The 27,558-nt window shown below is 40.5% G+C and overlaps 1 protein-coding gene across 5 annotated transcripts in view; it reads left to right on the top strand.

Moving 5' to 3' along the window:
• Positions 1-27,558, top strand: part of ZZZ3 (zinc finger ZZ-type containing 3) — a 114,399-nt gene that overhangs the window by 37,647 nt on the left and 49,194 nt on the right. For 4 of the 5 annotated variants that reach the window (XM_059727966.1, XM_059727965.1, XM_059727963.1 and 1 more), the window contains exons 2-3: positions 13,468-13,622; positions 25,268-26,824. In XM_059727966.1, coding sequence (XP_059583949.1) covers positions 25,317-26,824 — 1,508 coding nt within the window. In that variant the 5' untranslated portion in view covers positions 13,468-13,622; positions 25,268-25,316. The remainder of the gene's footprint in view (positions 1-13,467; positions 13,623-25,267; positions 26,825-27,558) is intronic. The other variant, XM_059727964.1, reaches the window with a different exon arrangement.

The following is a 27,558-nucleotide window of genomic DNA, read 5'->3' as shown; positions in this document are numbered from 1 at the left end:
CTTTACATAACTTTTAAAGTCTGCAGCAGGAAATACTGATAATCCCCATCATGTCTGGCAAAGCAGGGTTCCTTTCATACAGACTTAATTTGTGTGTGTGTATATGTAAATGTGTGTATGCATATGTGTGTGTGTGTGTGTGTGTGTGTGTGTGTGTGTGTGTGTGTGTGTGTGTGTGTGTGTATGTATATATGTATGTATAATAAATAACACCAAACTGAGTAACTTGAGAAGAAAACAGATTTTTATGAAAGAATTATGGGTAAAAGTGTATAGTGTCATATAAAAATAATTTAGCAGACTCTAATAAAATTCTGATTTGCATTACTGATATTCCTTGCTACTATTTAACTTTTTTTTGACATTTTCCTTTATTTTTGTAAAGTTTAGGGGTGACGGTGCAAAGACAGTGAATGTAGGTCAGGTAGTAGAAGTGCAATATTAAATTCATTATAGGGTGATGGATAAAAAGCTGAATTTCTAATTTGTCACTATCAAACAACCCATGTTTGAATTTTTAACAGGTATAGAATTATAAAGAAAATAATATTACTTTTTGTTTGTTAGCTGATCTTCCATAAGGCATGTGTTCAATATGATTGCTCCTTTTTTCTATATTATGCGTTCACAAGTAGTATATACAACGTACAACTTTCCAAGTAACATTTGGACTGATCTGCCTGGATCAGTAGATTTCTCAATTAAGTGATTAGATCACCTATTTCTTTTCTTTGCCAATGTAGAATAGTTTCTTACAATCTTACTAGTATGTTGTCAGAATAATTCTAATGGCTTATCAAAGAGACTTTTCAGTTTACCTCTCTTTTACAGCTTAACCTTCTAAGCACTTGGTTTAAATTTTTCTCATCTTTAGCCTTTTCTGTGGACTTCCATGTGAACTAACCTAAATAAACATATGCGGTACAATCTGAGTAGTAGTAAATCAGCATGGAGTTTGGACCAGATGTAATAAAATCTTATTATGTTGCAGATGGCTAAAATCTCAGAATAACTCTTGACGTGGAGCCTCACAATATTTATAATAATTATATGGATATGTAACGTGAATCATTATCGTTGACATAAGTATTTAAGTCAAACGATCTATTTTGAATACGATCTTTTCAATTTTTTCATTTTGTAAAGACTTGGTTTATATTTATATCTATTGAATCTAGAAGGAAATCAGCGGACTCTGAGACTAACTCAGTAAACTCATTTCTTGGAGGCTCTAAGCTCTATTGGGCAGGGACAACATTTTTATATTACGGTGGTGGTTAATCTTTTGGCCCTGCAGGCCAGATGAGTGGATCCAGCCTGGGTTCGGTGCATGGGGCTATGTCATCTGGCTCACAGAGCTCCCCACATGTCTGGAAAGTAGGTGCTGGGAGGGCAGTGGAAGTGTTCATTCCTGCAACTCTGGAAGCCATGGCAAGTAATGCTGCCACCAGTCCCTGGCTGCCAAATATCCAGATATATCAAGAGCCCTGTGTGTGACATGGCCATGGGCTGGAGATGGAACATCATTGGTACATGAGAATGCTGAAACATATGGATTTTTAGGGAGTGTGATTAAATGGAACTGTTTTCTCTGGTTCAGTGATGAACCAAAACCCTAACATGAGACTGGAGATGGAGTAGATGCTACCTTCTGTTTTGTTGCAGGGTTCCATCTTTTAGATGAGGTTTAAAATTTGTTGATCCATTTTTAAAGTTTGTTTGCAACCCTTTTATATATTCTTGTGACCCACTTTTGGATCACGACCCACAGGTTGAGAAACACCGTTTTAGGCATCCTTGCATGGGTGATTATATGCTGCTTATATAAATATTTCCTGTGGCTTCTGGTGTATACAGTTGACTTCATATCTTTAATAATGTACCACAATACTGCACAGCAATTAACAGCTGCTGTGTGTATCCCAAAGGTACCTTTGTTTCACTGTTTGTTAAGTGATCTCTGGGTATTGTTAAATTTAGTGATAAAACAAGTGCAGAGTGTTACTGATTAATTTGTTGCAATTCATAATAAAATTTTTAAAATAAAATTGTTTTAAGAAATAAAATCAGAAGAATGATAATTGACAATATAAGTAAAATAATTGGACATTGAATTAGCAATAATGATATTCAAGTTATTCCAAAGTAGCCAAATTATACAAAATCTTAGAACCTCAATTATGCTATGCTGCAGCCATTAATATGGAGTTTGTTCCCTAGTATCTGAGCAACTGGTCAAATAACAATTAGGTTGAAACATGATTATATGGTTGTATGAAAAAGATAGCATAAAGTTTGATTTGGAGGCATTCTAGCAGCAAAAGGGATAAAATAAATAAATACTTGGTTGTAAAACACATTGCTCAACAGAGATTGGAGATTTAGTAGGTCATCAAAGACTAGAGGTGTTGGGATAAAAATAGCAAGTGAAGGCAAAGAATATTGCTGATGGAGACTTGATTGAGGTGGTTAGGCTGGCAAAGTCAAGGAGGACTGGAGCAAAAGGTTAGAAAATGGAACAGGAGACAGAGTCCCATATACTTTGTCTGCCATTATATGTGGAGTAGCTAAAACCATGTAATGCATGTTCTTATTGTTTTTATTGATCAGTTACAATAACTAATATTGTTTACTTTTTCACTCTTCCTACAAGTTTCTCTTCTATATGCAACTGCAAGAACATTGCCAGTAAGATATCCAGGTGCGCTTTATACAAACACTGAAAATAATTTAAACGTTATTCATGTGCTCTGTAAAGGAAATCCTTGAAAGTCTTTGAATATAGAAAAATACAAGGTAATCATTAGGCATGAAAGAGGTTTTCAGATGAAATTCAAAAAGACAAGTGTTCGAGGTGAAGAAATATAGAAACAGAATTGATTTTTATTTTTGTTGAGCTTACCAGTATTTTAAAAAAGATAATGATTCAGAATTACTCCGGGTTTAAGGAACAACCCATATGCTAGTTTCTGGAATTGAATTCATGCAGAATGGAAACAAGTATTTATTCACGTAATCAATGTCTGTTGCCTCTAGCTTTACATTCCCTTATCTCTATTGCAATAGGACTGGAGTGTTGTTTGAGCCATGAGAGTCCAAGAAATCAACCTGAGAAGCAGCACTTTGCTGAAAAGCTTGTCAAACATCTCCCCCACCCATACAGTTAGTCCAATAAAAGATATCACAAAAAAAAATAAATACCCTTGTACCCCTTGTCAGTGTTGACATCCGATCTTCAGTGGTCTGTGCAGTCTTCAGAATGCAATTCTTCAGGGGTGAGTCACATTTTTGGGCAGTGTGCCAAAAAAACCCCCTTCAACCTTTACTTGTAAGATGTTGGTATACCAGTGCGGATGGTGGGGGAGCCAGCAGGGGCCTGATCCTTGTTGTGGTAATGCAGCCCTGGCGCTTTCCCCGCTGTCTGCCCTGAGGTGCGCATGCACCCGCTACTGGCATTGAGCCTGGCTGGGGTTCCACAGACCCTGGTGTAGCTGCTTGCAACCTCCTGTCTGCTTGCCGTGAGTAGCCTGGGCTCTGTGGTCAGCACCAGGAGCCTGCCCAGAACCTGGGCTGGCTGTGGTATGCCAAGCAAAATGGCTTTGCATGCTGTGCTTTGGCATATGCGTGCGCCAGGGGTTGTCAACCCTTGCTTCAGACCTTGTTGCTCCCTTTGTTTACCACCTTCCTCTTTAATCACTATACCATTTTCATAATGTTCTCTTAGGTATCAGTTAAGGAAAGCACCTACATACAGATCTAAGCACATAGAGCACATCATTACTTCTTGCATGCTAAGCCGACTCACCTGTGCTCTCTCTCCTCAAAATTAGAGGTGACCAGAAAACAGCATTTCTGTTCTTAGGAAGACAATTTTTTTTCTGGGGGGGGGGGGAATCCCAATCTGGGATAAAAAGTAACAGCTTTGACACTTTGTAGGATTGAGAAGAAAATCACCTATCTTGGGAAGACCACAATAAAATTGTTCATGTTGCTGCTGGCTGCTTACTCAAAAGGGCCTGTTGGTTTTACTTTGTTTTCCAAACAGGCATCATTTGGACATGTCACAATACAAAATTACAGTTTTAATAACATTGAAGTTTTCTGCTGCAAATTTGAAGGGACTTTTGAATAAAAATTCCTGACCAGCTCTGCTCAAAAAAATCAGTTTAGTACTACCTTCTTCTACTCATTCTAAAAATGTCAAACTACATGTGCTTTACACTGTGATAATCCTCCCTCTGCTTTGTTCATTAGTCTTTCTTCATGTTCTGTGTTTGATTTTTAGACTGTGAAGTTTTAATCAGCTGTCTCACAGATCTGAAGCCTTTTATGTGAAACATAAATTAACTTTGCTTACTCATATTTTTGTAATTATTCTTCAGTGTTTGCTTAATAGCAAGGGACTGATATTTTAAACTTTTCTGTTTTTTTCTTTCAATTTGCAGTGATTCACAGACTTCCTTGGCAATTCATTAAAATAAAGTAGAAATACTAGGTATATGGTAAGGGGGGAATCCTGTTTCTTGAAATACAAAATATGTTAAAAGTTTATGGGCAACAGACAAAGTTGTTACAAAATGTACGTTTTTGTGCATTTTACTGCTTTGGATTTATTGTTTGCAAAAAAGACTCCTTTCATAGTTCAGAAGCCTTACTTCTTCCAACTTGCTTTGTTGATAGGTTTTGAATTAATGGCAGTAAATAGACCCCAATAAAAAAAAATCTACCCTCAGTCAATCTAATCAATATTAAGGAGAACTTGGTTTTGCTTCATTACTAGTCTTCATTATCTTCAGTTCTGTTTCCTCCCATGTTGCATACTTCAATTTATGTTTTATTTTTCTCTTTGGTAGGTTTTGTTACAAAAACATGACTTTAGCTCAGAATGGTTAAATCAAGTGTAAAACAGTGCCATCATAAAAAAAGATCTTGGGAACTAACTAGATCTAGCTGCAAATATAAGGTGATCATGTGTGTTATCCATAAAACAATTCTTTGTAAGAAACTCTGTGAAATCTGCTGATATGATTTCATGGAAGTTTTGTTTTGTTTTGGTTTTTTTTGAAATTATGTAATCAGTGCTTTTATTGCCTGGCTGAAAGAGTAAATGTTGCCTCCTCAGTTTGTTTCCCTTTCATCGTTATTTACATATCAGACATGAGAAAAATAGGTTTAGGGTTTCTGTTAAATAGGTGTCTTCATATTAAATGGAAGTATTTGAAAACCATTTACTAGAATGAATGGGTACCAGCTGCAGTATTATATAGCAGGTAATTCTGTGCAGATGTAAAAAGTTAGTAGAGGTATGGCGAGTCAGTGAACTATAATTTTTTTTATTTCAACTTTCGGTGTACTGATGATAGTAACAAATCTGTTTGTCATTTTCTTTCTGTTGTTTCAGACAATACTGATATAAACCTTGGTAACTTTTTTTCCTACCGAAGATTCATTATTGGTGAATCAAAAAAATTGCAAAATGTCTATTTTGATAAAATTAAAAAAAAAACAAACTTTTGTATTTCACTGTAATGTTGATTGTGTGAAATAATAAATGTTATCATCATTCTAGGTGATCAGTTTTTCCAGATAGTTTATCACTTTTCAACCATATATCTGCTGTACAGTATAGTATAATTTTCAACACTTCATTGAGGTTTTTGACTAACTGTCACTGCATGAGTTAAAGAGAAGGTTAGGGGTATGTCCAAACACGTTACTGGACACAGAACTTTTATTACACTGGTAGATACAACTTTTTGGTTTTTAGTTAATACAAAACCTTCTGGTTAATTGACTTTCCAGATAATTGACATTTCATTGCATTCAGATTTAAAATGGGTATCTTATTTCATGTGGATCTTTGATATTTCTTTTTTAGTTTCCCTTTAGTATGTCACAAGTTGTTTTGTGTGGTCTTTCTATGATTTTGTATGATTAGTGTAGTTACTTTCGTCTCTGCAGGACTGAACATTATTTTTGATTGCATGGTACTGGGCGTGTCTACACATGCATTAATGCTCTATAGTTACTGCGCATTAAATTTAGTACATGAACTCAATGTAAAGCAACCGGTGCTACAGCACAGTAGTCCTGGCGCACACCTTTTTAGTGATGCTAATGTGCAGTAGAATTAGTCTACTGCACATTTAAGTGTCTTGTGTAGACGCACCCACTGAGTCTTAAAGCAGAGTGAGGGAAATGCTTCAGCAACTTCTAAGAGGTTTCCTCTAGCCTAGCATGTTACAGGTTTTGGAACATTGCAATATATGTTGGCTCTTTGGCCCTGTGAAGTAGTAATAGTTTAATTTATTTTACCTTACCTATACGAAACTAACCCATGTGCCCTGTACAACTATTTTACAAAATGAACTTGGACTTTAGAGTAGCAATTGTCTGAGTCCCCTGAAAAACAAAAGTCTCTTTGATGGGGGGTTTTCATGCTGCTTTCAGATTACCTGCTACATGCCCATTTTTCCCCAGCTGCAGTCTTGAGATCTGTGCAAGTAAACACTGAAAATTTCAGCTGTTCACAAACAGCCTTCTCCCACTGAATAGTTAAAGTACAAAAAAGAAACTCCAGGTTTGGTCTAAGCAGAGAAGCCCTGCTGCATGTACAGCTTGCAGCGAAGGTAGGGAACTAGCAGAATTCACTTTTGAAGCAGACATGTCAAGTATTGCATTGAGCTGCAGTTCACTTCTCGGGGAACAAGAGGTGACAAATAAGAGGGTAACAGAATGTCTCTACCTAAACCTGCATCATATGACGTTGCTTTTATTTAGGCTCTTCACTATCTCCAGAGCAGCAGGAAGAAAGGGCACTAATGGATGACAATATACTTAGAGCCTGGATTTTAATCTTCCATGGACTTCTCTGCAATAGAGAATAAGAAGGCAACAGTATGCCAGCTGCAGGGAGAACAACTGATCATCATGCATTGAAATAGTGCTGCTTTCTAATGCTGGCAGTGACAGCACATGAATGACCAAGGGTACAGCAGAAGGCGTTGATATTCAGACTGAAGGGTTTTGCAATGGCTCACGTGACTTCTTTCTATCCCAAGCAGGAGTATGCTGCTGGTGGAGGAATATTTTCAAGGTACAATACTGGTTCACACTGCCTCAGGCTACTGTTCTTAGTGGCACCTGAGTAAAGGATGGCTAACATTATCTCTGCTGGCTATTGCCCATCTTGTCCACCTGGAAGTGCTGTAGTATCTATGAAACTATGTCTCTCAACAGGCAGCGTTGAGAGGCAGAATGAATCATTCTGCGTCCCTTTACCAAGTGGCAACAGATACAAGCAGAAGCCCATTGGAAGATTGTGAGGCTATAGCTGGCACGGGTGTGGAAAGGGAGGATACTGCTGGGGTGGGGGTTTCCATACATTAAGTCCTCTTGGGGTTGGGGAGTGAGTATAATCCTAGTAATTTCTCTCTTTCCACAAATATAAGGAGCACAGCAAAAGAGCTTGTAGTATATTTGATTTGCTTACCATTGTGTGTGCCCTGTTCACAGAACAAATACTGCATCTAGATTTATTTGTAATTTCTCTCTTTTTTTTTTGTGGCTGTCATTTCAGTATATGAGTCTCAGTGTAGATGTGGGAAGTGTATTTTATGAATCGATTGTTGGGATACTGAGGAGCAAGTACTGGGAAGATTTTAGATTATCTGTTCTGTAACTGTAACCTGGTCAACAAAGTTGTAGAAATGATGCAGGTTTTTTTTTTTCCCCTGAGTGAATAACATTTCTCTAACGTAACTCTTTTTTCAAAAGGATAAGTTTTTTTTGGCCTCTCCTGACTCTCCACCTAGATGACTAGTGGACTGATTTTCATATTTGTGCTATCTTTTTGATATTTCTGGTTTGAAAGATCCTACCAGAGTTGAAATTCCTGCTGGAATTTCATAGCACAGGTGGTTTTGTTTTGATGGGCTCACATGCAAGTGAGGTAGCTTTGAACGAGTATGCAGCTGCCTAGTTACAGATCTCAGACCCCAGGTAGCAAGAAAGATGCAAGTAAGACTGAGGAAAAAATGATAGTTGAGAACAGTGACCCTCTTTTCCTTCTCTGTCCTCTAGCCCAGCGTTTCTCAACCCGTGGGTCACAACCCAAAAGTGGGTTGCAAGAATATATGAAAGGGTTGTGAACAAACTTTTAAAATGGATTCTCCTTTAAAGGAGAAAAGTGTGGGAAACTGTGGGTTTTCCCTTGCAGGCTGGCAGAGTTCCAGCCTGCAAGGCGTTCCCCTACCCCACACACCCACCCCGTTCCCCACACCCTGGGGGCCTATGGCCTGGAGGGGCAGTGGGTCAGGAGTGAGGGGCACTGGGTTGGAACTGGTCATCAATGTTTACAAATGGGTCCTGGTACAAAAAAGGTTGAGAACCACTGCTCTAGCTTATGAAGTTGCTTTTCCTGGCTCAGAATCGTGGCAATGGCTTCAGTAGTCATCACTCCTTTTTCTTCCTAGAATTGGCAGGGAGACATTCTCAAGATGCAGTCACCTGCTCTTTTCTCATAACATCTAGACTTGGCTTGCATCTGCTGCCTCGCTCACTTACTGCAGAGAGTAAAGTGGTTCTCAGCTCCATTGCTGGTCACAGGCCCAGCTGCAAATGGCCTTCTGTTCATTTCAGAGTTTTTAACACTAAAGCTTTTTTGGAATTTTATTTTCATGAAAAACGTATCAAATTTTGTTTGATTTTTCCTGATTCAGGATGAAATAAAATAGCAGAGCATTTTGTATGAAGAGGCTAACCCTCCTCATCCTCCCTCCTCCTTTCCCCCCATTCTCCCCAAAAAGCTAACAATTTGTTTTGAAGATGGGATGTTCTTATCAGTTGCACAGCCCAGTGTACAGCACATTTAACCAGTATGTCTGCATCTTGGATTTCTTTTTTTGGAAAGATACTATATACATTTCTGTGCCTCTTAAATGCATGCAAATAGCTTGTTCATGTGACATTCATAGATTTTTAGGGATGGGGACGATAATTGATTAGGGCAGAGGTTCCCGGGTTGCAGGGGGTTGGCTGCCGGATTATGGTACCGGGCTGTGCAGGGTTGGCTGCCGAGTCACGGCACAAGCCCCCCGCTTGGTCCCCCATCTGTCCACCCAGGTCATTGGCTTCTGGGGTTAAAGGTGGGTGGTGGGGCAGCCCTGGGAGGGAGGCAGCTGGCTCTGTGACCCCCATCTCGCTCCTGCTGGTCACTGGTATAAAAAAGGTTGGGAACCCCACTGGATTAGGGGAATGAGGATCATACCAGATCAGGAAAAGCAGACGAAGCTTCTGAGAGCAAAGAGGGATTGTTGGTTGTAGCCATCTTGGTCTAAGGACATAGGCAGGCAAGGTTCTTTGGGTAGGTGTGATACCTTTTATTAGACCAACCAAAGAGTCACACCTACAGGCTGGGGAACTCACTTAGTAGACACTTAGTTCTTGCCAGTGTTGAGACAGAAAAGGATCTTGGAGTCATCATTGATGCCACAATGAACATGGGCCAACAAAGTGGGGACATGGTCAGGAAGGCCAATCATACCTTGTTGTGCATCCACAGATGCATCTCAAGCAGGTCCAAGGAGGTGATCCTCTCCCTCTATGCGACACTGGTCAGGCCGCAGCTGGAGTACTGCCTCCAGTTCTGGGCGCCGCACTTCAGGAGGGATGTGTCCAATATGGAGAGGTTCCAAAGGAGGGCCACCCGCATGATCAGGGGTCAGCAGGGCAGGCCCTACGAGGAGAGGCTGAGGGACCTGAACCTGTTCAGCCTCCAAAAGAGAAGGCTGAGAGGGGATCTAGTGGCAGTCTACAGTCTAGCCAAGGGGGACCAGCAGGCATTGGGAGAGTCCCTGTTCCCTCGAGCAATCTCGGGAGTTACAAGAAACAACGGACACAAGCTAGCGGAGGGTAGTTTCAGGCTAGACATTAGGAGGCGCTATTTCACTGTCAGGGCAGCTAGGACCTGGAACCAACTTCCAAGGGAAGTGGTGCTGGCTCCTACCCTGGGGGTCTTTAAAATGAGGCTGAAGGAACATCTGGCCGGGGTCATTTGACCCCAGTACTCTTTCCTGCCACGGCAGGGGGCTGGACTAGATGATCTCCTCAGGTCCCTTTCCACCCTACCAACTATGAAACTATGAAAGAGTTGGAAAAAAGTTGAGATCAAACACAGATGCTTTCATTCTAAAGCCTGTAGCAGGGGTGGGCAATTATTTCGAGTGGAGGGCTGCTTACCTAGTTTTGGCAAGCTGTCGAGTGCCACATGGATAGCCCCACCCCTTGACAGGTGCCCTGTCCTCTGGTGGCCATCTTGCGACTAGAAGCCCCACCCCCTTAGCCTTCGCCACCAGAAGTCCCTCCCCTTGCCCCTGGAAATATTCCTTTCAGTAAGGGATTTTGTCGTCTCAGAACCAGAAAAATACTAAATTATATTCTAAAAATTGATTATCTACAACGTCATTAATTTGATTTTAAACAATAGTTTTGTCCAGATTTACATGTGTTTGTGTAATGTACGTAGAGGTGATTGCGCGGTAGCTTAAAATGAAGTCTTACTCTCATATATTTTTGGGGGGGTATAGGTTTGTGGGGAGGTTGTGGGGGTGTGTGGCTTTTTGGGGCTGTAGGGGGTGTGGGTGGGGTGAGGGATCATGTGGGTATGTGTGGATATATGAGGTATCAGTGGGTATGGGGTTTGTGGGGGCCTATGTGTGGGGGAGGGTGGCTAGGGTATGTGAGGGGGTGTGGGTGTGGCGGTCTGCATGTATAGCAGTGTGCAGGGGGTTGTGGGTGCAGGTGTATGATGGGGTGTGCATGTAGGACTTGCCTATGAGCACACTCTCTCTCTCCTTGCTCTCTGTCTCGCTCTCTCTCCCCCTCCCTCATTGCATGGACACCACGTGCCACAGGTGGCGGAGGCTTCTGGTTGGGGGTGGCCTAGGGGAGGTGGGGCAGGGACGGCCTTGCTCCTGAGTCCTGCTGGCTTCCCCTGGGTCCTACTGCCCCAGCTCCTGTCATCTTTGATAGGCAGCCAGGAGCAGATAAATATTAGTTTTCTAAACTTTGTAGGGGCCCTGTGGGTTGGATAGAATGGCCCCGGTGGCCTGCAGGCCCCGTATTTTGCCTGTGAAAGGAGGACACCGTGAAGAGCTCCTATGTAGGAGCTCTTCACGGTGTCCTCCTTTCACTGCAGCGGATCTTGCTCTGATGTGCTTTAGATGCTCTGCATGACAACTTGTCCTGCTCCCTCCTAACACTGTGTTAACCCTTCTGTCACCTGCCACTTCTTTGCCTTTGTTATCAGTTAATGTTGCTGCACAGTTTCGTGCTGGTTAGCTAGTTAAGTTTAAGACCCTTACTAAATAACTTAAATATAATTTGATTTGTTTATTCGTAGAAAAGATCGTTTCATTGAGTAATAAAAAAATTACGCTATTTATGTCACTTGCCTTTCCCTTATCACTTGATATAAATCTAATTCTGCTCTTACATTTTCTTATGTTACCAATGTGCAACTCCTGGTGTCAGGGGAGGCATTCTTGACTGTAATCAGGATGAGATCACTAACAGGCTCAAAATATTAAAGATTATTTCAAAATTTCCTGTGACAATTTGGTTTCATATATAACCCAAATACAATAAAGGCCCAGACAGAGCCAACTGAAGCAGGGTGCGGGGCCCGGGGCCCCTGCCCCCCCTCGGATCTCATGCGCCCTGGACCCAAAGAAGCTCCTGGCAGCAGCAGTTCAGTGGTGGGGGGAGGGTGCGGGGTAGCAAGCAGCTGGAAGCAAAGCCAGCAGCAGCGGTGCAGGGTCACCACGGCCGCTCCGCCCAGCTCTGCAGTGCCCAGGACAGACTTCCTGATTTGCCCCCTTCTAGGGACGGCCCTGGGCCCAGAGGTAAAAATAATATTGATTTTTTTTTTCCAGCAAATTGTGTTGAATTTGGCACACTTGAAGTTGTGGCCAGGTTTTCTGGGGTTTTTTCCAAGTTTTAAAAAAGGGCACAGACACTAAGGAATGCCTTTGTAGCATGATAGAAGTTGAATGGACAGATGTATATGTTCCCTGTTGCTACAGAAATGTTCGTGGAAGAAGCGGGAACTTCACTGTAGTACATTGTTCTGTTGTAGTACGATGCACTGTAACAGAACAAGGGGATCTCTTGGTTTCCCAGTATCCCACACTGCTTAACAGTCCTTCCCTCTCCGTCACCTACCTCTTTCCAAGGAAGCACGAACAAGGGGAAGTGGGGCAGACAGTTAACAGTTAATGAGAACTGCTTGGATGCTCAACTGTCATTGGAGGTGAGGGGTGGTGGGGGTGGAGTAGAGTTATTTTTTCCTCTCTTTTATGCCAGTTTGTTTTTTGTGAAGAAGTAAAAACCACTTAAAGGACCACTGCCTCAGAGACCACTTCATAATCTCAGTATTGAGCCTGCAATTCTGCAGCTGGGTTGGTTTCCATAGTGCTGTTTGTTACGATATGTAGTGGGGCACTAATGAATAGTATGTACAAGTAGGAATGAGGATCTTGATGAAAAGCAGCATTAAAAGACCAACACAGCATCATCTGAGAAGTTTAAACAGCTCTCCTTGGAGAATTGCTACAAGGAAAGGCTGCTATACTTGTCATGCTCCTAAAATGTGGTTGGTTGATTGAGTTCTTATGAAGGTGTGGGATAGCTAAATGGAAGTAAAATAAATGGGGACATACAGATATTTCTGCAACCTGACTTGTCTTTTTTAATATTGTCGTTTGTTGGTGTCCAACGTTTTGGCCAAGGAAGGGTCTATGCTCATTAATTTCAAGGCTTCTCTGCAATATATTGCAGTTCCAACAGTTTAACTAAAATATCAGTACAAATTAAAATCCTAAATTGGAGATCCACAATTGCAATAATGATGAAAGCAATTTTTGTTTTATTTCTTAAGAATTAATGACCTGTTGGTTGGCTGGTTAATTGAGAATTCAATAGGTGAAATAACAGCCTTTGTATTTCATAGTTATATCTATCATATCTTTCAGTCAGCTATCTTGTACTTTCCTCCGCCTCTCCTTGTGTTTTAAACCTCTTTGGACAGGAAATCTGTACTGTGAACCCTACAAACCCTCTCTCAAATCTTTAGTATAGTTCTAAGTCATTTTTATTGTTCATTAGTTATTGAATCAGATGTACTTGGTTACCTAATAACTAAGCCAAATAAACATTTTAATATTTTTTAAATGTCTTACTTGAGCACATATATCTTTTTGGTTTTGACGCTTTACATTCTTGATTAGTTCATATGATGTTTGCTGTTTTCTATGATGCTCATAAAACTGGTTAGTACTTGTCTGAGAAACTTTCACTTTCCCAGTGCTACATAAATAAATACTTTATTTCTGAAATTCTTACTAGCCATATAAATAAACTTAAGATTATTCAGATATTTTAGTGACTCTGTTGTCTTTTTCTTGACAGGTATCCAGTCTTGCTAATGTGATGGCATAAACTAGTTAAAGTCATCTAAATTGCATCATGGTTCTCAGCAATGGTGACTGATAGCATTACAGTGGCACCATGGGCATCTACTAGACCAAGCATCAGAAGTTTATATTTCCTTCACTTTGGAAATGGTAGGAAAAATCTTACTTTTTTTTTTTTTTTTTTTTTTAACTAAAGGTAATGAATTCCAGCACTGCAGTTTAAGATTTTCTTTTTGCTTATTTTTAAAAAGTTATACAGTAGTAGAGAGATACAGAGTGTTGTATCAGAGGCATCGCTCATCATTATTATCTATTGAGTTTGGCAACTAATACTTGGCAAAATGTTTGCCAAACTTGAATTTGGAACTAGGACTTAGTTTGAAACACCAGTTCCCAGTCCTGATGTAGTAACATTACCCAAGTAAAATTAAGCAAGACTCCTTATTTGAAAAACACTGCCAGTGTGAATTACGTTTGAGTTTAGTTGTAAATGATTGTTGCAGGAGGACCAGGTGGTAACTTACATTGTTCAACATTTTCTAATAAAAAAGGAATATTGAAACCTTTCTTCTCTGAGAAGCTCTCGCTCTACTTCTGTTTGCAGTAGGACAGTGGTGCTCAACCTTTTTGCCCTGTGGGCCAGATGAATGGCATAGGGTTGGTCCCTGGGCTGGAATGAGTCCCACGTTGTCTTGGGACCTGGTACCACCTCCTCTGGCTCCTGCCCAGCAGAATGGGACTCTGGGGGCTCGGCACCACCCCCTCACACTGGGATTGGGCCATGGGGACCTTGCACCAGTCCATCCTGGCTCCCCACACTGGGACTGGGTCCTGGGGCTTGGCATTGCCCCTGCTCAACCCTTCATGCTGGGATCAGAGCCCTGCAAGTGTATGGAAATTTGGCAGCAGGAGAGCAGTGCCAAATTTCTGGACCTGTGGAGAGCCTCATGGGTTGAATGCTATGGTGCTGTGGGCTGGGTCTGGCCCATGGGCCAGGGGTTGAGCACTCCTACAGTAGGACATAGGCATTCAACATAGAGTACAAGTTCCAGGCTAGTGAGCATAGAAGCAGGACTGACAGCAACCTCTTGGGTCATGAATTGCAGCTCCCGATAGTTTAGGCATATTATATCATCTCTTTGATAAACTTAACGGGCTCCGTTTTAAAACCAGTTAGGTTCTAGAGCAGCTTTCCAATATTTTTGTTAGGAGCAATAAACCTGATTGCTCTAATACTATATTTTCATGCATAAAACATACATATCTTTCCCTTAAACCAGCTGGGGAAATACTGGTGCCAAACATATGAGAGAAATGCAGGGGTCCAGACATTCAGCAACAGGGGAGAGGTGGCTATGTTAATTGCTGTGCATGGCAATCAGTGCTTCCACTGCTCCCCTGTTGACACATCTCTAGACCCCTGGGGAGCCTCCCAGCCAGCTGACTTAGCACTGTGTGCCGGATCAGGCCAGCACGTGGGCCAATCTGCATCTGAACCCGCTTTGTGGTCCCAGCCCTGGCACACTGGATTTAGCCCTGCTGTACAATCCCAATCCTAGTGTGCCATGCAGCCCCATCCACTCTGCACTAGTTTGGGCTGGCGCAGGGGGTCAGACCCAGCATTCAGCCACAGACCCAAAGACCCCAGACCTCGGGAACTTACCCATACCCCAAGATGAGATTTTCTTTTTTTTTTTCCTTCTTGGAGCCTTCGAAAAACAGGGTGGATGTTGTATTCAGGGGTTTCGTATATGTGAAGAAATATGGTAGCTAGGAAACTTTTCAGTCTTAAATTTATTCATAGTTTATCTCATTTATTTTTGTGTCAGTATTGTCTTTTAGCTTAAATAGTTATTTTCTTTCCCTGCTGTCTGCCCTTTCTAGTCTGTTTCTAGACAGCTGTCATATTCCCTCCCTATCTTTGTTTTGTTAAGCTAAAATAGCCAAGTCTTCCTGTCTCCTCTTCTTATAGGACAGAATTGCACGTAATTTTCCAGATGAGGGAGATGCTACTTGTCATATTTATTGTACTACTAACACTTTCCTGGCTCTACTGGAAAAACTTCACATAATGAACAGGGATAGGTTGTATTTAACTTTTTCATGGTTACATCATATTGGTGACTCACTGTTATCCATTGATTGAGTAGCATACCCCGGTCCTTTTCGGTTAGTTATTTCCAACTGATGAGTTCCTGAGCACACTCCTGTTATTTGTGTCAAGATCATTAATGAAAATATTAAACAAGGTTGTTGCCTGGACTGGTCCTAGAGGAATGTTACTATTATCCAGCCTGATACTTCAACACTTCCCAGAGCCTTCACTACCCATTGGCATCTCTCTTTGAGCCAGTTTCTCTACTAATCCCTACTTTCTCTGTCTTAACTAATAGTTTCTTATCTATCTGTGTAACAAAAGGCTTTATTGAAGTCTGGTTAAGGAACATCAACATTTCCTTTCACTAGAAAATCAGGTATCAAAGAAGACTCTTAGGTTAGTTTCCCATGACCTTTGTATACCAATGTAATATTTTCTACCATTTTCACTTGATCTTTGTCTTGGATCATTTTATTGAACATCATATTTTGTGACTAGTCACTTTGCTACTTACCAAACAACACCTAAAATAGTATTGCTTCTTGTTAGCCTTGGTTAGCTGTCACATTCAGGACTATCCAAGCCCTGCTATTGTTAATAGCATTTGTTTTGTAGTTTGTAGCTCAGAAGCTAGCCTCCAATAATGTTATAATTTCTGGTAGCATTTTTCTCCCTAATGAACTGTCTTTGTTTATCCAATTTCAGCTGAGTCCACTTGTGTCCATCTTCATATCTTCCACTAGTAATTTAAGTTCCTAGGTTTCTGATATTTCTTTGCAAATATTTTATTGTTTCCTACTGATTGTACTGTGTACCATAGCTGGATTAGGCACAGTCTTGTCATGTACTCAGTCAAGAACTTGACTGTTCCTCATCAGCATAAACACTTTCTTTGTCCTTGTCCTTTTGCCCATTTGCCTTTCCTTTATTCATTGCTGTGTGGTCTTCACCTGATTTTTTTTTTTTTCCCCTTCTCTTGCATACTAAGAGATTTACTCAGGTGTCTCTTAAACTCCTTTCATTTTTCATTGGAAAGGTCTTATGAAGTCACACCAGCTTTCATCTGTTTCCCCAGCAGAGTCTTTTCTTTGGCCCATGAAATTCTGTTAAGATTTTGCTGAGATAGACGCTACAAAATATTGCAGTTTACTACTTATCAATTGCATTCATCAGCACTTTTTGGCAGACTGCCAAGTAAGAGCTAAACATGCAGATATTCCAAGGGAGAGCTGATATTTTGCCAAAGCAATAGTTTCATGCATTGTAATAGGAACACCTGGAAGCTGTTGGCACAGTTGTGGAGAGGTTGGGGAGGGAGCTGATCTTGGTGTCTAGGCCCCAGTGATCTGCTTATCCTGGGGACATAGTTTGAGAACAGCTCTTCCTAAACCCTCCCAGAAAGGATGGGGCAGTCTGGAGCCTTCTTGTTAGCAAGGGGAGGGGAGAAACTGTTTTTTCTCAGTTTTGACCTGGTGCATAGCAGCCCATCTTCTCCCCTTTCCTGCTATTGCATGTGCCAGTGATTCGTAACCTTTTAGACTTGAGGTATTCCTCTTTAGGCTTAAGGCACCCTTTGGAAAATGCCAGCTCTTAGTTTTCACTTCTTGTTTTATTTTTCCCACAGAAAATAATAAAGTGACTTTGCTGTTGCAAAAAACTCTGAAAGACCACAGCTGGTCAGAATGTTTTAAACATACTAATTCCTATTTGAAATCTTTGGGTTTATTTTGTGAATCATGTTTGGACATGAAACAGTGGTAACACTGTGGGGCACCCCATGGCACTGTTGAAAGCATTTCAAGGCATGCCAGGGTACCACAGTTCTTTGGTTGGGAATGGCACCACTTTCAGGACACCATATGCAGCAGGAACTCCCTTGTTACCTGGGACTGGGGGTCATGAGAAGGCTGTGCTGGGCTATGTTCTTCATCCTGTCCCCCATATTAATAGCGGTCTCCTGTAGTCAGTTAACATAGAGCTTATGGTGCTGATGGGGATGGTAGTCCAGGGTCAGTCTTCAAACTGTGATGATGATACATGAGTAGAGATATTAAAGTTTCATAAGATTTAAGTAGTTCAACTTTATAAAAAACAAACAAAAATATAAAATCAAGCAACATAACATACATCCTAAAGCAAGGGTTTCAGACTCATTTGGCCTCTTGGACTGACTGTAGACTGCAGAGCTTCCTGCAGGCTGGATATGTGAGAGTAAGTGCCAGCAGCAACATTGATCCTTGTGGCTGCTGAAGCTATAGTTTCAGCGTGACTCTGGAGCCAAGGAAGCTAATGCTGCTGCTTGACTACTACCCCACCTCGCTTTCTCCTGTTGCCAGCCTTTGTGACCATGGGCAGCTGAAGGCCCTGATTTCAGCAGTGAGTAACGTGGGGTGACAAGTGGCGTTAACTCCCAGGGTCCTGAAGAATCTTTCAAGGTAATTTTTGGAGCATCTTGGCACTCTTTCTGTCCTATCTCATTCACTAAATAGTACTGTTGCCATTTTGATTCGGCACTTTATTTTCTGTTACTTGAAAGAGAGATCTGAGCATTGCATCCGGTGATGAATCGTAGTTGCTTTTACACATAGCATTAGTGTGTGAGATAACTTTCATACTTTCTTTCTCGTGCCCACAGAAATGGTTTTCAGTTCTTGATTGATGGATTTGCTTTCCAAATTGTGGAGCTTTCTGCTCATTCAAAATATTATTGGTTTGTGGCAGATTTTCCACAGCCCTAAAAGTTTCCTCTAAATGCTGTACTTTAGGTGCAGTTTGTTTTGCTATCTGTCAACACTGCCTGCCTCGTGGCCTCTTGTCAGAGGTTCTGGTATTGAGACTAGAACTTAAGATCAAAAGATCTGCTTTCACCAGGTCACAGTTAGTGGCGATCAAGAGTCCAGATCTTCCACAAATCGTATTTCAGACTATGTTCAAAACTGTTTCTGTACCAGTTAGTTTCTCAGACTCTTTTGCCTGATTTATCTTTCATGTTATTCCTTTAGTGTGGACTCTGTTGATGTCATTACAAGTATAGTGGGAAACTTTATATAGGATGAAAGATTTTCGAAGGTATAAAGAAAGGAGATTTTTCCTTTCATGATCATTGTGGTTTTTTAACCTTCTGGAACTCTAACAAATTGCTCAGGCTCCTCTCCTTATGTAATAGTTTACTAGTGCTGGGAGACAGGCCAAATTATATATCCCAGTCCAAGGTCCCTGGGTCCACTAATATAGATGCCAGCTGGTTGACCAAATTAGACTGTAAATACTCTGTTGAAGTACAGAAAAGTATCTGGTGAAAAGCTGGAAACAATTGCTAGAAATCTCTGCAGTATAAAGTTGTTTTCCATGTAGGTATTTATCTGTGGTGTTTACTTTCCTGTTTTCTGAACTGTGCTTCTTAGAGTAACTGGACTCTTAGTGCCATAACAACTGATTGTGATTTTGCCTTTTTGTATGCTGGCACAGAACTCAGTTGTATTTTTTCATTCTATAGCACCCAGAGTATTAAAATAAATAAATAAATAAATTGTTGGGGATGGGGGAGTGGAACAGGAGGGAGGAGAGGATCATTTTATTTTGGATCTGCTTCTATTTTGGTCTTTGACTGTGTTACTCTTCAATATTTGACATACTGTCAGACTTTGTTTTATTGTTTTCTTTTGAAGCCTACATCAGCTTTGAGAGGCTAAGATTCGGGTACCAATAGCTGTTTTACCAGTGTTGGTCTCTGATTTCTTTCTCAGCCAATCATAAATTTACCAGTTTTTTTTGTTCAAGCACTGTTTATCGCCAGGAAAACTGCATTATTTTGTAGAGGTGCACCAATAAAAAGGCAAGTTGACGTTATCGGCAATCGGCTTTTTTTGGGTTAACGTGTCCAATAATGTCACCGATAAATGCTACATGCATGCTCAGCTGCAGCAGGCACATGGCCAGCCGGGCAGCTTGGAGAGCAGCATCCGGCTGATAAGTCTGTTGGGGGTGGGGAGAAGGGGCATGGCAAGGGAAGGAGGAGCAATTGAAGCCCCTGTGGTGAGGGAGTGAGTGGGGCTGGGGTTGGGTGCTGGATGGGACCAGGACCAGCTCATCTGGGGGGCAGGGAGGGGAGAGCTGCTTCTACTGCTGCATGCTATGGGCCGGGGGCGGCACTGGGCTCTTCCTGGTATGGGGGCTGGGCTGGGGCTACACACAGAGAGGGTGGTAGGGGCGCTACAGTGTAGTAGCCCCCCTTCCCAGCACTGCCACCCTGAGTGCAGCCCAAGCCCACCCCACTGCCGGGAAGAACCTGGCGCTGCCACTGGCCTGCAGCGGCAGCCCCCCGCACACGGGTCTGGGGAGTACGTGCCCCCCATGACTCATCCAGTTGTGCATTCAGCAGCGTGAGCCACCCCCTGGACGAGCCACTCACAGCTGTGTCCCATGCCCAGCCCTACTCTCTCCCCCACCACAGGGGACTTGATCGGCCCCCCTTTCCCTCCTTCCCCCCTCCCCCCCTCAACAGACTTACCACCTAGGTACTGCTCTCCAATCTGCCATGCTGTATATTGGCAATCAGATTGGTATTGGCTGACATGGCTCATTAATCATTGGCCATTGGTATGGGCCCAGAAATCTTTATTGGTGCTCCCCTATTATTTTGCTGCAAACAGGACACTTAGTTTGGTTCATTTTAAGAAGCAGTTATTTTAGAAGTTAGCTAGATAATTTTTATTGCAGCAAGCAAGTATTATATTGAAAGTTAGTCAACTTTTACCCATATTTTATCTAAGTAGATCAGACAGTACATATTCTCTTGCGATGAATATAACAGAAATTGAGTCCAAACAGCCCTAAGGCTGGCTTAGTTGCCTGTCTTTGAGATATATAAGGCTGCCTTAAGGAACAACAATCATTGTTCAAGTGAAGATCCTCCTTTATTAGTCAGAGTAGAGTCCCAGATGCAATACTAGAAGAAGAAAGCACTTACCTATCTGAAGTAACTATGCTGCTTCAAAATGCATCCCTCCCCCCCCCCCCTTTGTTTTTTTTTTGCTTGCTTTGGATATAATTGGATTATTTTGTTTTGTTAAAGGAAAGAAATTTCATTGGAGCTTTTATCTCTTCTTTACCATGGGGCACAAGTTTGAGTTATATAGGCACATTACCTCCTCTACAAGTTGTTGAGCTTCTGTGTGAAAAGAAGATACAGCAGGTATATGAAGAGGTATAACAAGGCAGCAGTGGTACAGAGTGGCTCCGGGCTGCCAGTGGTGGCGGCACGGCCAGCTGACAGCAGGGACAGCTCTTATCTCCACTGCTGCCCTGGTCACCTTAGTTATGCTACTGTCTCTATGTGTGTGTCTATGCAGGGTGTTGTGTTGGATTACTGTAACTCTCCTTTTCCTGCCATCTACCAGTTCCTAAATTGTTCTGCTCTCTATTTTGCCTTATTTTTCTGTGTCTGTTATCAATCTTTGTTTTCCTTAACTTCAGTAAGTTTCTTGCCACCTACTCCTGCATTTTTCTCTTTAATAGGACAAACTGTGAGGTAGTGAGGCTGAAAGATTTTGTCATGACCATCAGTAATAAAAGCCACATGCTGGTTCAGACACTGAGCTGAGGAGGCAGGAATAATTGGAGCAATAGCATTAGTGTGGGTCAGGAATATAACTCAATTTTGAGGGAGTTTATTTGTAGCACGTAGTAACTGCTTTTCTTTTTGAGCATTGTGTGAGTTGTGGTTATACTTACACAGTTAAGTTGCTGTGAAGCAAGAGGAGACAGGTGCTAATCAGGGTGCCTTAATCCATTATTAGTGGCATTTTGTTCCTGCACAGTTGGATCCCCAAGTGGCATCTGTCTTTTGTCTGTATCCTGCCTCTAGGTAGTCATTGAGTCCAACGAGTTCTCCTTCTTTGCATATCTTCACTTTGTAGTTTTACCTCAGTGGAACTTAGTTATCAGTGATTTTAGATTGTAAGCCTTGTGGTACAGATACTTTGTTTTCTTTCTGTACAAACATCAGCACAGACTTTTGGTGCTATATACATTATACTCATTTGGAATTTGGCTAACATTGCTATGTAGTTCCCATCTTGTCTCAGGATTTACTGCAGCTATGTGATTTCATGCACCACAGCCTTGCTTAGATTCACTCACGACAGGGCAGTAAAGTTATTTAGCAGTCTTTATAGACATTCCCTCAGCTTACTTGAAAACTTTTTTTCCATATGTTTGCCATTCTGTCTTTGGACCCATTGGTTCACCCATCTTACTTTCATGGCTTGACCGTATCTCATTTCCACTTTATTGTGTCTGCCTTATTTTTCGTCTGCTTGCAGTGAGTATCATCTAACTCTTAGAGTCAGAAAAAAAAACCTTTTGCTAAACACAACCAAGAGGTGACTACAGGAAGCAGTACTGGGGGGGTCTTATACCTGAGAGAGAGATGAGGAAGGGTGTAAAGCAATGAACTTGTTGTGTGTTAATGGGCAAGCTGGTGTTTGCTAAGTTCAGCAGTGTTGCTGTAGTACCATATTTCACGGTGTATAGGTTGACATGGTGTACAAGTTGACCCCATTTTTCTGATCCAGAAAGTCAGGAATTTTGTAGATTCAGTGTATAAGTCTACCTAGGACTTTTTTGATCAGAAATATGGGGTCAACTTATACCAGCCCCTGTGCGACTTCACTGCGCGCCGGGCACCGGGGGGGGTAGACACATGCTGCTGCGCCGCTCACAGGAGATGGGGGTGCGTCAGCTGAGCACCAAGCCCAGCGCTGCTTGAAGGGGAAAGCACTGTTTAAAGAACTTTAACATTTTTAAGAGTTAAAAATTGGGCTTCAAAAATCGACTTATACATCGTGAAATATGATATATATTGCTAATACTTGCATTAGGAAGTTCTATTCAGTTTTAGCCAAATCAGAATTGTGGTATCTATGGTTCTTTAATATTTGCAAAAGAAACAAAACTCTCAAGTAATTAGAAATCAATTTTTCACTTTCAGTGGCTCCCACTACATTAATATTTTTAGGAGGCATAAACCTTTTTTCTTTTATGTGTTCAACTGGGTCACATCTTTTCTGTTGCATCTAGGATCCCTACAGTTGGAAACGGTATTTTCAAGCTTACATATAAGACTTTGTCAGAAAAAAAACACAATTAAGTTGAGAGAAGAAATGAGAGGCTCCCTTTTTTGACTTGCATTGTGTTATTGATTTGGTACTAAACTGCTGCTTATGTGTGTTCAAGTTTGGATTTCTTTTGCTACAGCCAGGGCACTATATCAGATGTAATTAAGTACCCATATATGTGCCACAGACTTTAGCTTTTTGCTTAGGTGTTACTTAAACCTATTTATTTATTGTATAGATTATGACAAACTATTTTTTTCCTCTGAAATTTCCATCTTTTCATTTCGATTGTTTGCCTTTAGGCAAAACATGAGGTTTAGAGCGTGTACAAGGTGTTATCTTTGAGGGAGCATTGAGAACTATGCATAAGTATGTGGCTGCCCTGAATGGCAGCTGAGAAGCAGAGCTCTTTGACGGGTGGAGTGGAGCTTTGTTTACACAGTGTTATTGCAACCTCCTCCAACTCAAGGCACCTCTTGAAAGTGATAGCTCTTAGCTATGGAAAAATAATAGAGCAATTCTTCTGTGTAAAGAACTCAGACAACAGTAGCATGTTCAGAAACTATAGGTACTTATGTGAGATTTCTGGGTTTATTTTATGAGTCATGTATGTGCTTGTACATTTAATAGTGCTGGTATTGAGCGGTATGTTGTGGCACTCGGGTTAAGAATCACTGGTACTATGGAAACTGTTGCTATCCCCTGCAAGCCTGTCCTGCTCCTTACTAGACTGTAGCCCCTGTTGCCACTACCTATCATCCTCTCTCCCAAACCAAGGGTTGTGAACTTGCACAGATATCTTTATAATCCGTTAACATTTCTTAATAGTTACTTGTTGCAATGGATCATAACTTAAAAAAAATGACACCACATAGTTTAGGATTCATGTGTAGGAGGCCTTGGCTTATGGCCAAGTAGCTATTGGTACATATATGTGTTTAGATAAATTAGATTGCCAGGTGTTTTATTTTCTGTAAAATTCCTAAAAATTGCTCAAATATATAGCAGTATTCACTTAAATATTGCTCAGCAGTTAAGACTACTTGATTTACAACCATTAAAAACGTCAGTAATCACTTTCCAGTTATAGGTGAACATTCAGAATCTGCTAGCCTGGGTCTCATGCTTGCAAATAGTGTCTTTCAGACTCCTTCCTTGCTTTTTACTGACCCTAATAAGTAACAATGTGTTTTTCATTTGTTTGATGTTTATTTTTTATAATTATTTAAAAAAATCTAAAATATTGCCTACAAACAGTGCGTTGTTGGTGTGTAATCTTGCACTTAACTAAAAGTTTTTAGGCGTAAGCACATTTAAGCAGGCAGTATATGGTTAGTTCTCATTAAGTGTCAGGCAGCATTATATTCCTCCAGAAGAATACTGGTCTTGCTTGGCTTGTTCTGAATGTGAGCACTCCAGTGTTTCCTGATAAGGAACTTGACCTACTTTATGAATAAATATTAACTTCCTGAGGAATGATACTATAATTTTTCCCTGATGATGAAGAAATTACTGAAATAATTTCCCTTCCATTTTTTAATTCCTTACTTTTTAATAATACAGTAGTCTGACGACTACTACTGCTGTTACTACTTTTTAAAACAAAACAAACAAAAAAACCCTCTTAAAGCAATGTGTAAGAATTCTTACAAGCAGAATAGAAAAAATATGCAGTTTAAAAAAGTTATTTTTTGATCATCATCCTCAATATTTTGGGGAGAGCCCAATGATGATGCACAGTGTTGCATGCTTGATTTTTAAAGAATGAAGAATGCAAGAAGAATAAATCTGGGATCCAACTTCCACAGAATAAAATATTATTGATGAATCAAACAAAACTAGTGTTTGAGATGCATGAAAACTGGAGAACCAAATAATAGGGGTTTGAACTCTACATCTAATTTTAATTTTTCTAAAGTTTGTGGTAGGAAACGATAATAGTCCATCATGATAGGAATAGGTTAAAATAAAATTTGAATCTAAGATTTTAACTGAGGCCTACTTGTACCATTAACAGTGGTTATTATTTGACAAGTGTAATATCTTAAATTAGAAATACAGATGAAAAATATTATTCTTTAGGGACTTGTTTTGATGTATTCAAACTACAGGTTCAATAAGATGCTGTTTTAATATTTTTTTCATCTTAACATGCAGTCTCTTATGTTGTTAAAGGAGACTGTGGAAACTCAAAGTTAAGATTTGATATTTTTCAGTTAATAATAAAGGTTCAAAATCATGATTTTACATGTTGTGTGTACCATGGCAAAAATAGTGCATTTTAGAACTGGAGTGTTTAGGTTATGATATTCAAATTTCAGTGATGTTCAGATACCTGCACTAAAGGCAGAATAAACAGAAATAGTAAGTAACCTATCCTTTTGTGGTATAGATATACATTTTTCTTTAAACCTACTTATTTGTTGATACAGAGGGAAGAAACATTCATGTAGTTCTTAAATACATATACATTAGTTATAGTGTATGATATATCCTCCAAAATGATAGCAAAATTATTTGGGTGCAAATGTTTTTGAATGTTACTTTTTTCTCATTGTTTTGTTTACATTTTTTTGAAGGTTTCCCAATGTGGATCATGATGAACATACTTTAGGGACTTGCCATAGTATGGCTGCTTCTCGATCTACTCGTGTTACAAGATCAACAGTGGGTTTAAATGGTTTGGATGAAAACTTTTGTGGTCGCACCTTAAGAAACCGTAGTATTGCTCATCCAGAGGAAGTTTCTCCCCATCCTCAAGTACGATCAAGATCACCAAAGAAGAGACCAGATCCTGTGCAAACTCAGAAGGGAAATAATGGTGGAAGAACTACTGACTTGAAACAGCCAAGTGCTCGGGAGTTGTGGGTGAGTCCTAGGAAGAGAGGACTGTCTACTTCAGAGAAGGATAATGTTGAAAAACAAACTGTGGAAAATTGCGAGAAAAGGCAGACAGAACCTGTATCACCAGTTTTAAAAAGAATTAAACGTTGCTTACGTTCAGAGGCACCAAACAGTTCAGAAGAAGACTTGTCTACTAAAACAGATAAGGAATCATTGGAGCGTAAGAGCTCCATATCGGACAATGATGCAGTCTCTCAAGGGAGTAAACGAGCTTGTCGATGTCTTCTATTGGATGATTGTGACAAAAGGGAAGTTAAAAAGGTGAATGTCTGTACGGAAGGGTTTAATAATTCTGCAATAGTTGAAGAGATTGTGGGCTATCAGGCTGTTAATGGAGTTGATGAGAGAGACTCAGGTACTCTAAACTGTGATGACTGTCAGTCTGATGGGAGCACTAAACAGAACAATGCTAGTTCCTGTACGCCCAAGGAAAAAACAGTAGCAGAAAATGGGAACTCATTTGCCCATTGTTCATTGTTGCTTAATAGCAGCAAGGAGGACAGTGTTGTAGACCATTATGTGCCTTGCACAAATTCTCAAGAACAGGTAAAGTTAGAGGACCATAAAATAATAAATGACTGCTTGCCTGAGGAACATGCAAATCAGGCAGATGAACCAGTTACAGGGTCCTTTTCTGAAATCCAGTCATCTTTATTAAGGGATTCTGAGGAGGAAGTAGATGTGGTGGGAGATAGCAGTGCCTCAAAGGAACAATGTGCTGAAAACACCAGTAGCAGCCTGAATGCTGAACATGATAGTACATCAATCTCAGGTGAACCTGAACCACCATCTTCAATGCTAGACTGTGTTTCAGCTCAAATGACTTCAGTGTCAGAACTTCAAGAACACAGATACACATTGAGAACTTCACCACGAAGGGCTGCTCCCCGTAGTAGCCCCACTAAAAATAACTCTCCTTGTAGAGAAAATGGGCAGGTGGAGGAAAATAATCTTAGTCCCACTGAAAAGAATGTACCTGCAAGTATTAATAATATCAATGGATCTCCCACAAACTCTGATGAAATTAAACAGAATGAAAAAGACAGAGGTGGTGACTCTGGAGGTTTTGGGAGTGAAGGACTAAGTAAGCCACCTTCTGAGGTTAGGCTCGTTCCTGGATATATATCATCTGCCAAAGAGAGTGCCAACCTGCACACTGCAGAAGATGATGAGGAAGAGCCTGACGTGTATTACTTTGAATCAGATCATGTGGCATTGAAACACAACAAAGAGTATGTGTAACTATGGTAACCATGAATTCTGCTCTTGTTCCTTACCAAAAAAATACAGTTAAAAATCTATATATTTTAGAGTTCTATCACAATAAGTATTTAAATTATTTAATTGTCCCTTTCTTAATAACTTTCAGAAATACTTCACTCTTCGGTCCTTGTTCCCTCTGTCTTTCTCCTGGAAAAATATTTAAAATTTTAATCTATTTAATATCCAGTGTGGTACTTCAGTATGGTTTATACAGTCTAACAGGGTGAGTTTTCTAGCAAGAAATTGTTTTTGAAACTTATTTTTTTTCTCTAGAGAACTAGCAGAGACCAAACTAAAGGATTATGTTCAATTGGAATTGGCACATTTATTTATCCAGTTTATCTAGTAGATGCAGTGCCTACAGTTTTATTAAATTATGATCTTATTATACTGCTCTACTAGTTGCTGCAGCATCCATTTCCCAATTATTGTAGAAGGGATTTAGCGATATCATTCTCATGCTAATTAACTTTAGGCTTGGTGCTAAATTCAGTGCAACAATGTAAAGATTTTCTTTGGTGTGGTCATCTGTATTCTGTTCTCAGAATAGTCAAGCCACAAATATATGTGACAACACTCCTTGTAATGGAAAGTCACTTATTTTTATGAAATAGAAGTTGAATGGAGAGAATTAGTCCAAGAATAATAGACCACAGTTTTATACCACAACTAATTTGAGAATTTTTTGTTAAATTTTCTTAGA

The sequence above is a fragment of the Alligator mississippiensis genome, chromosome 5 (assembly GCF_030867095.1).
Source record: "Alligator mississippiensis isolate rAllMis1 chromosome 5, rAllMis1, whole genome shotgun sequence".
In the NCBI taxonomy this organism is placed as follows: Eukaryota; Metazoa; Chordata; order Crocodylia; family Alligatoridae; genus Alligator; species Alligator mississippiensis.
Note: the sequence above shows the minus strand (reverse complement) of the source record. Positions and strands in the feature narration are given on the sequence as shown.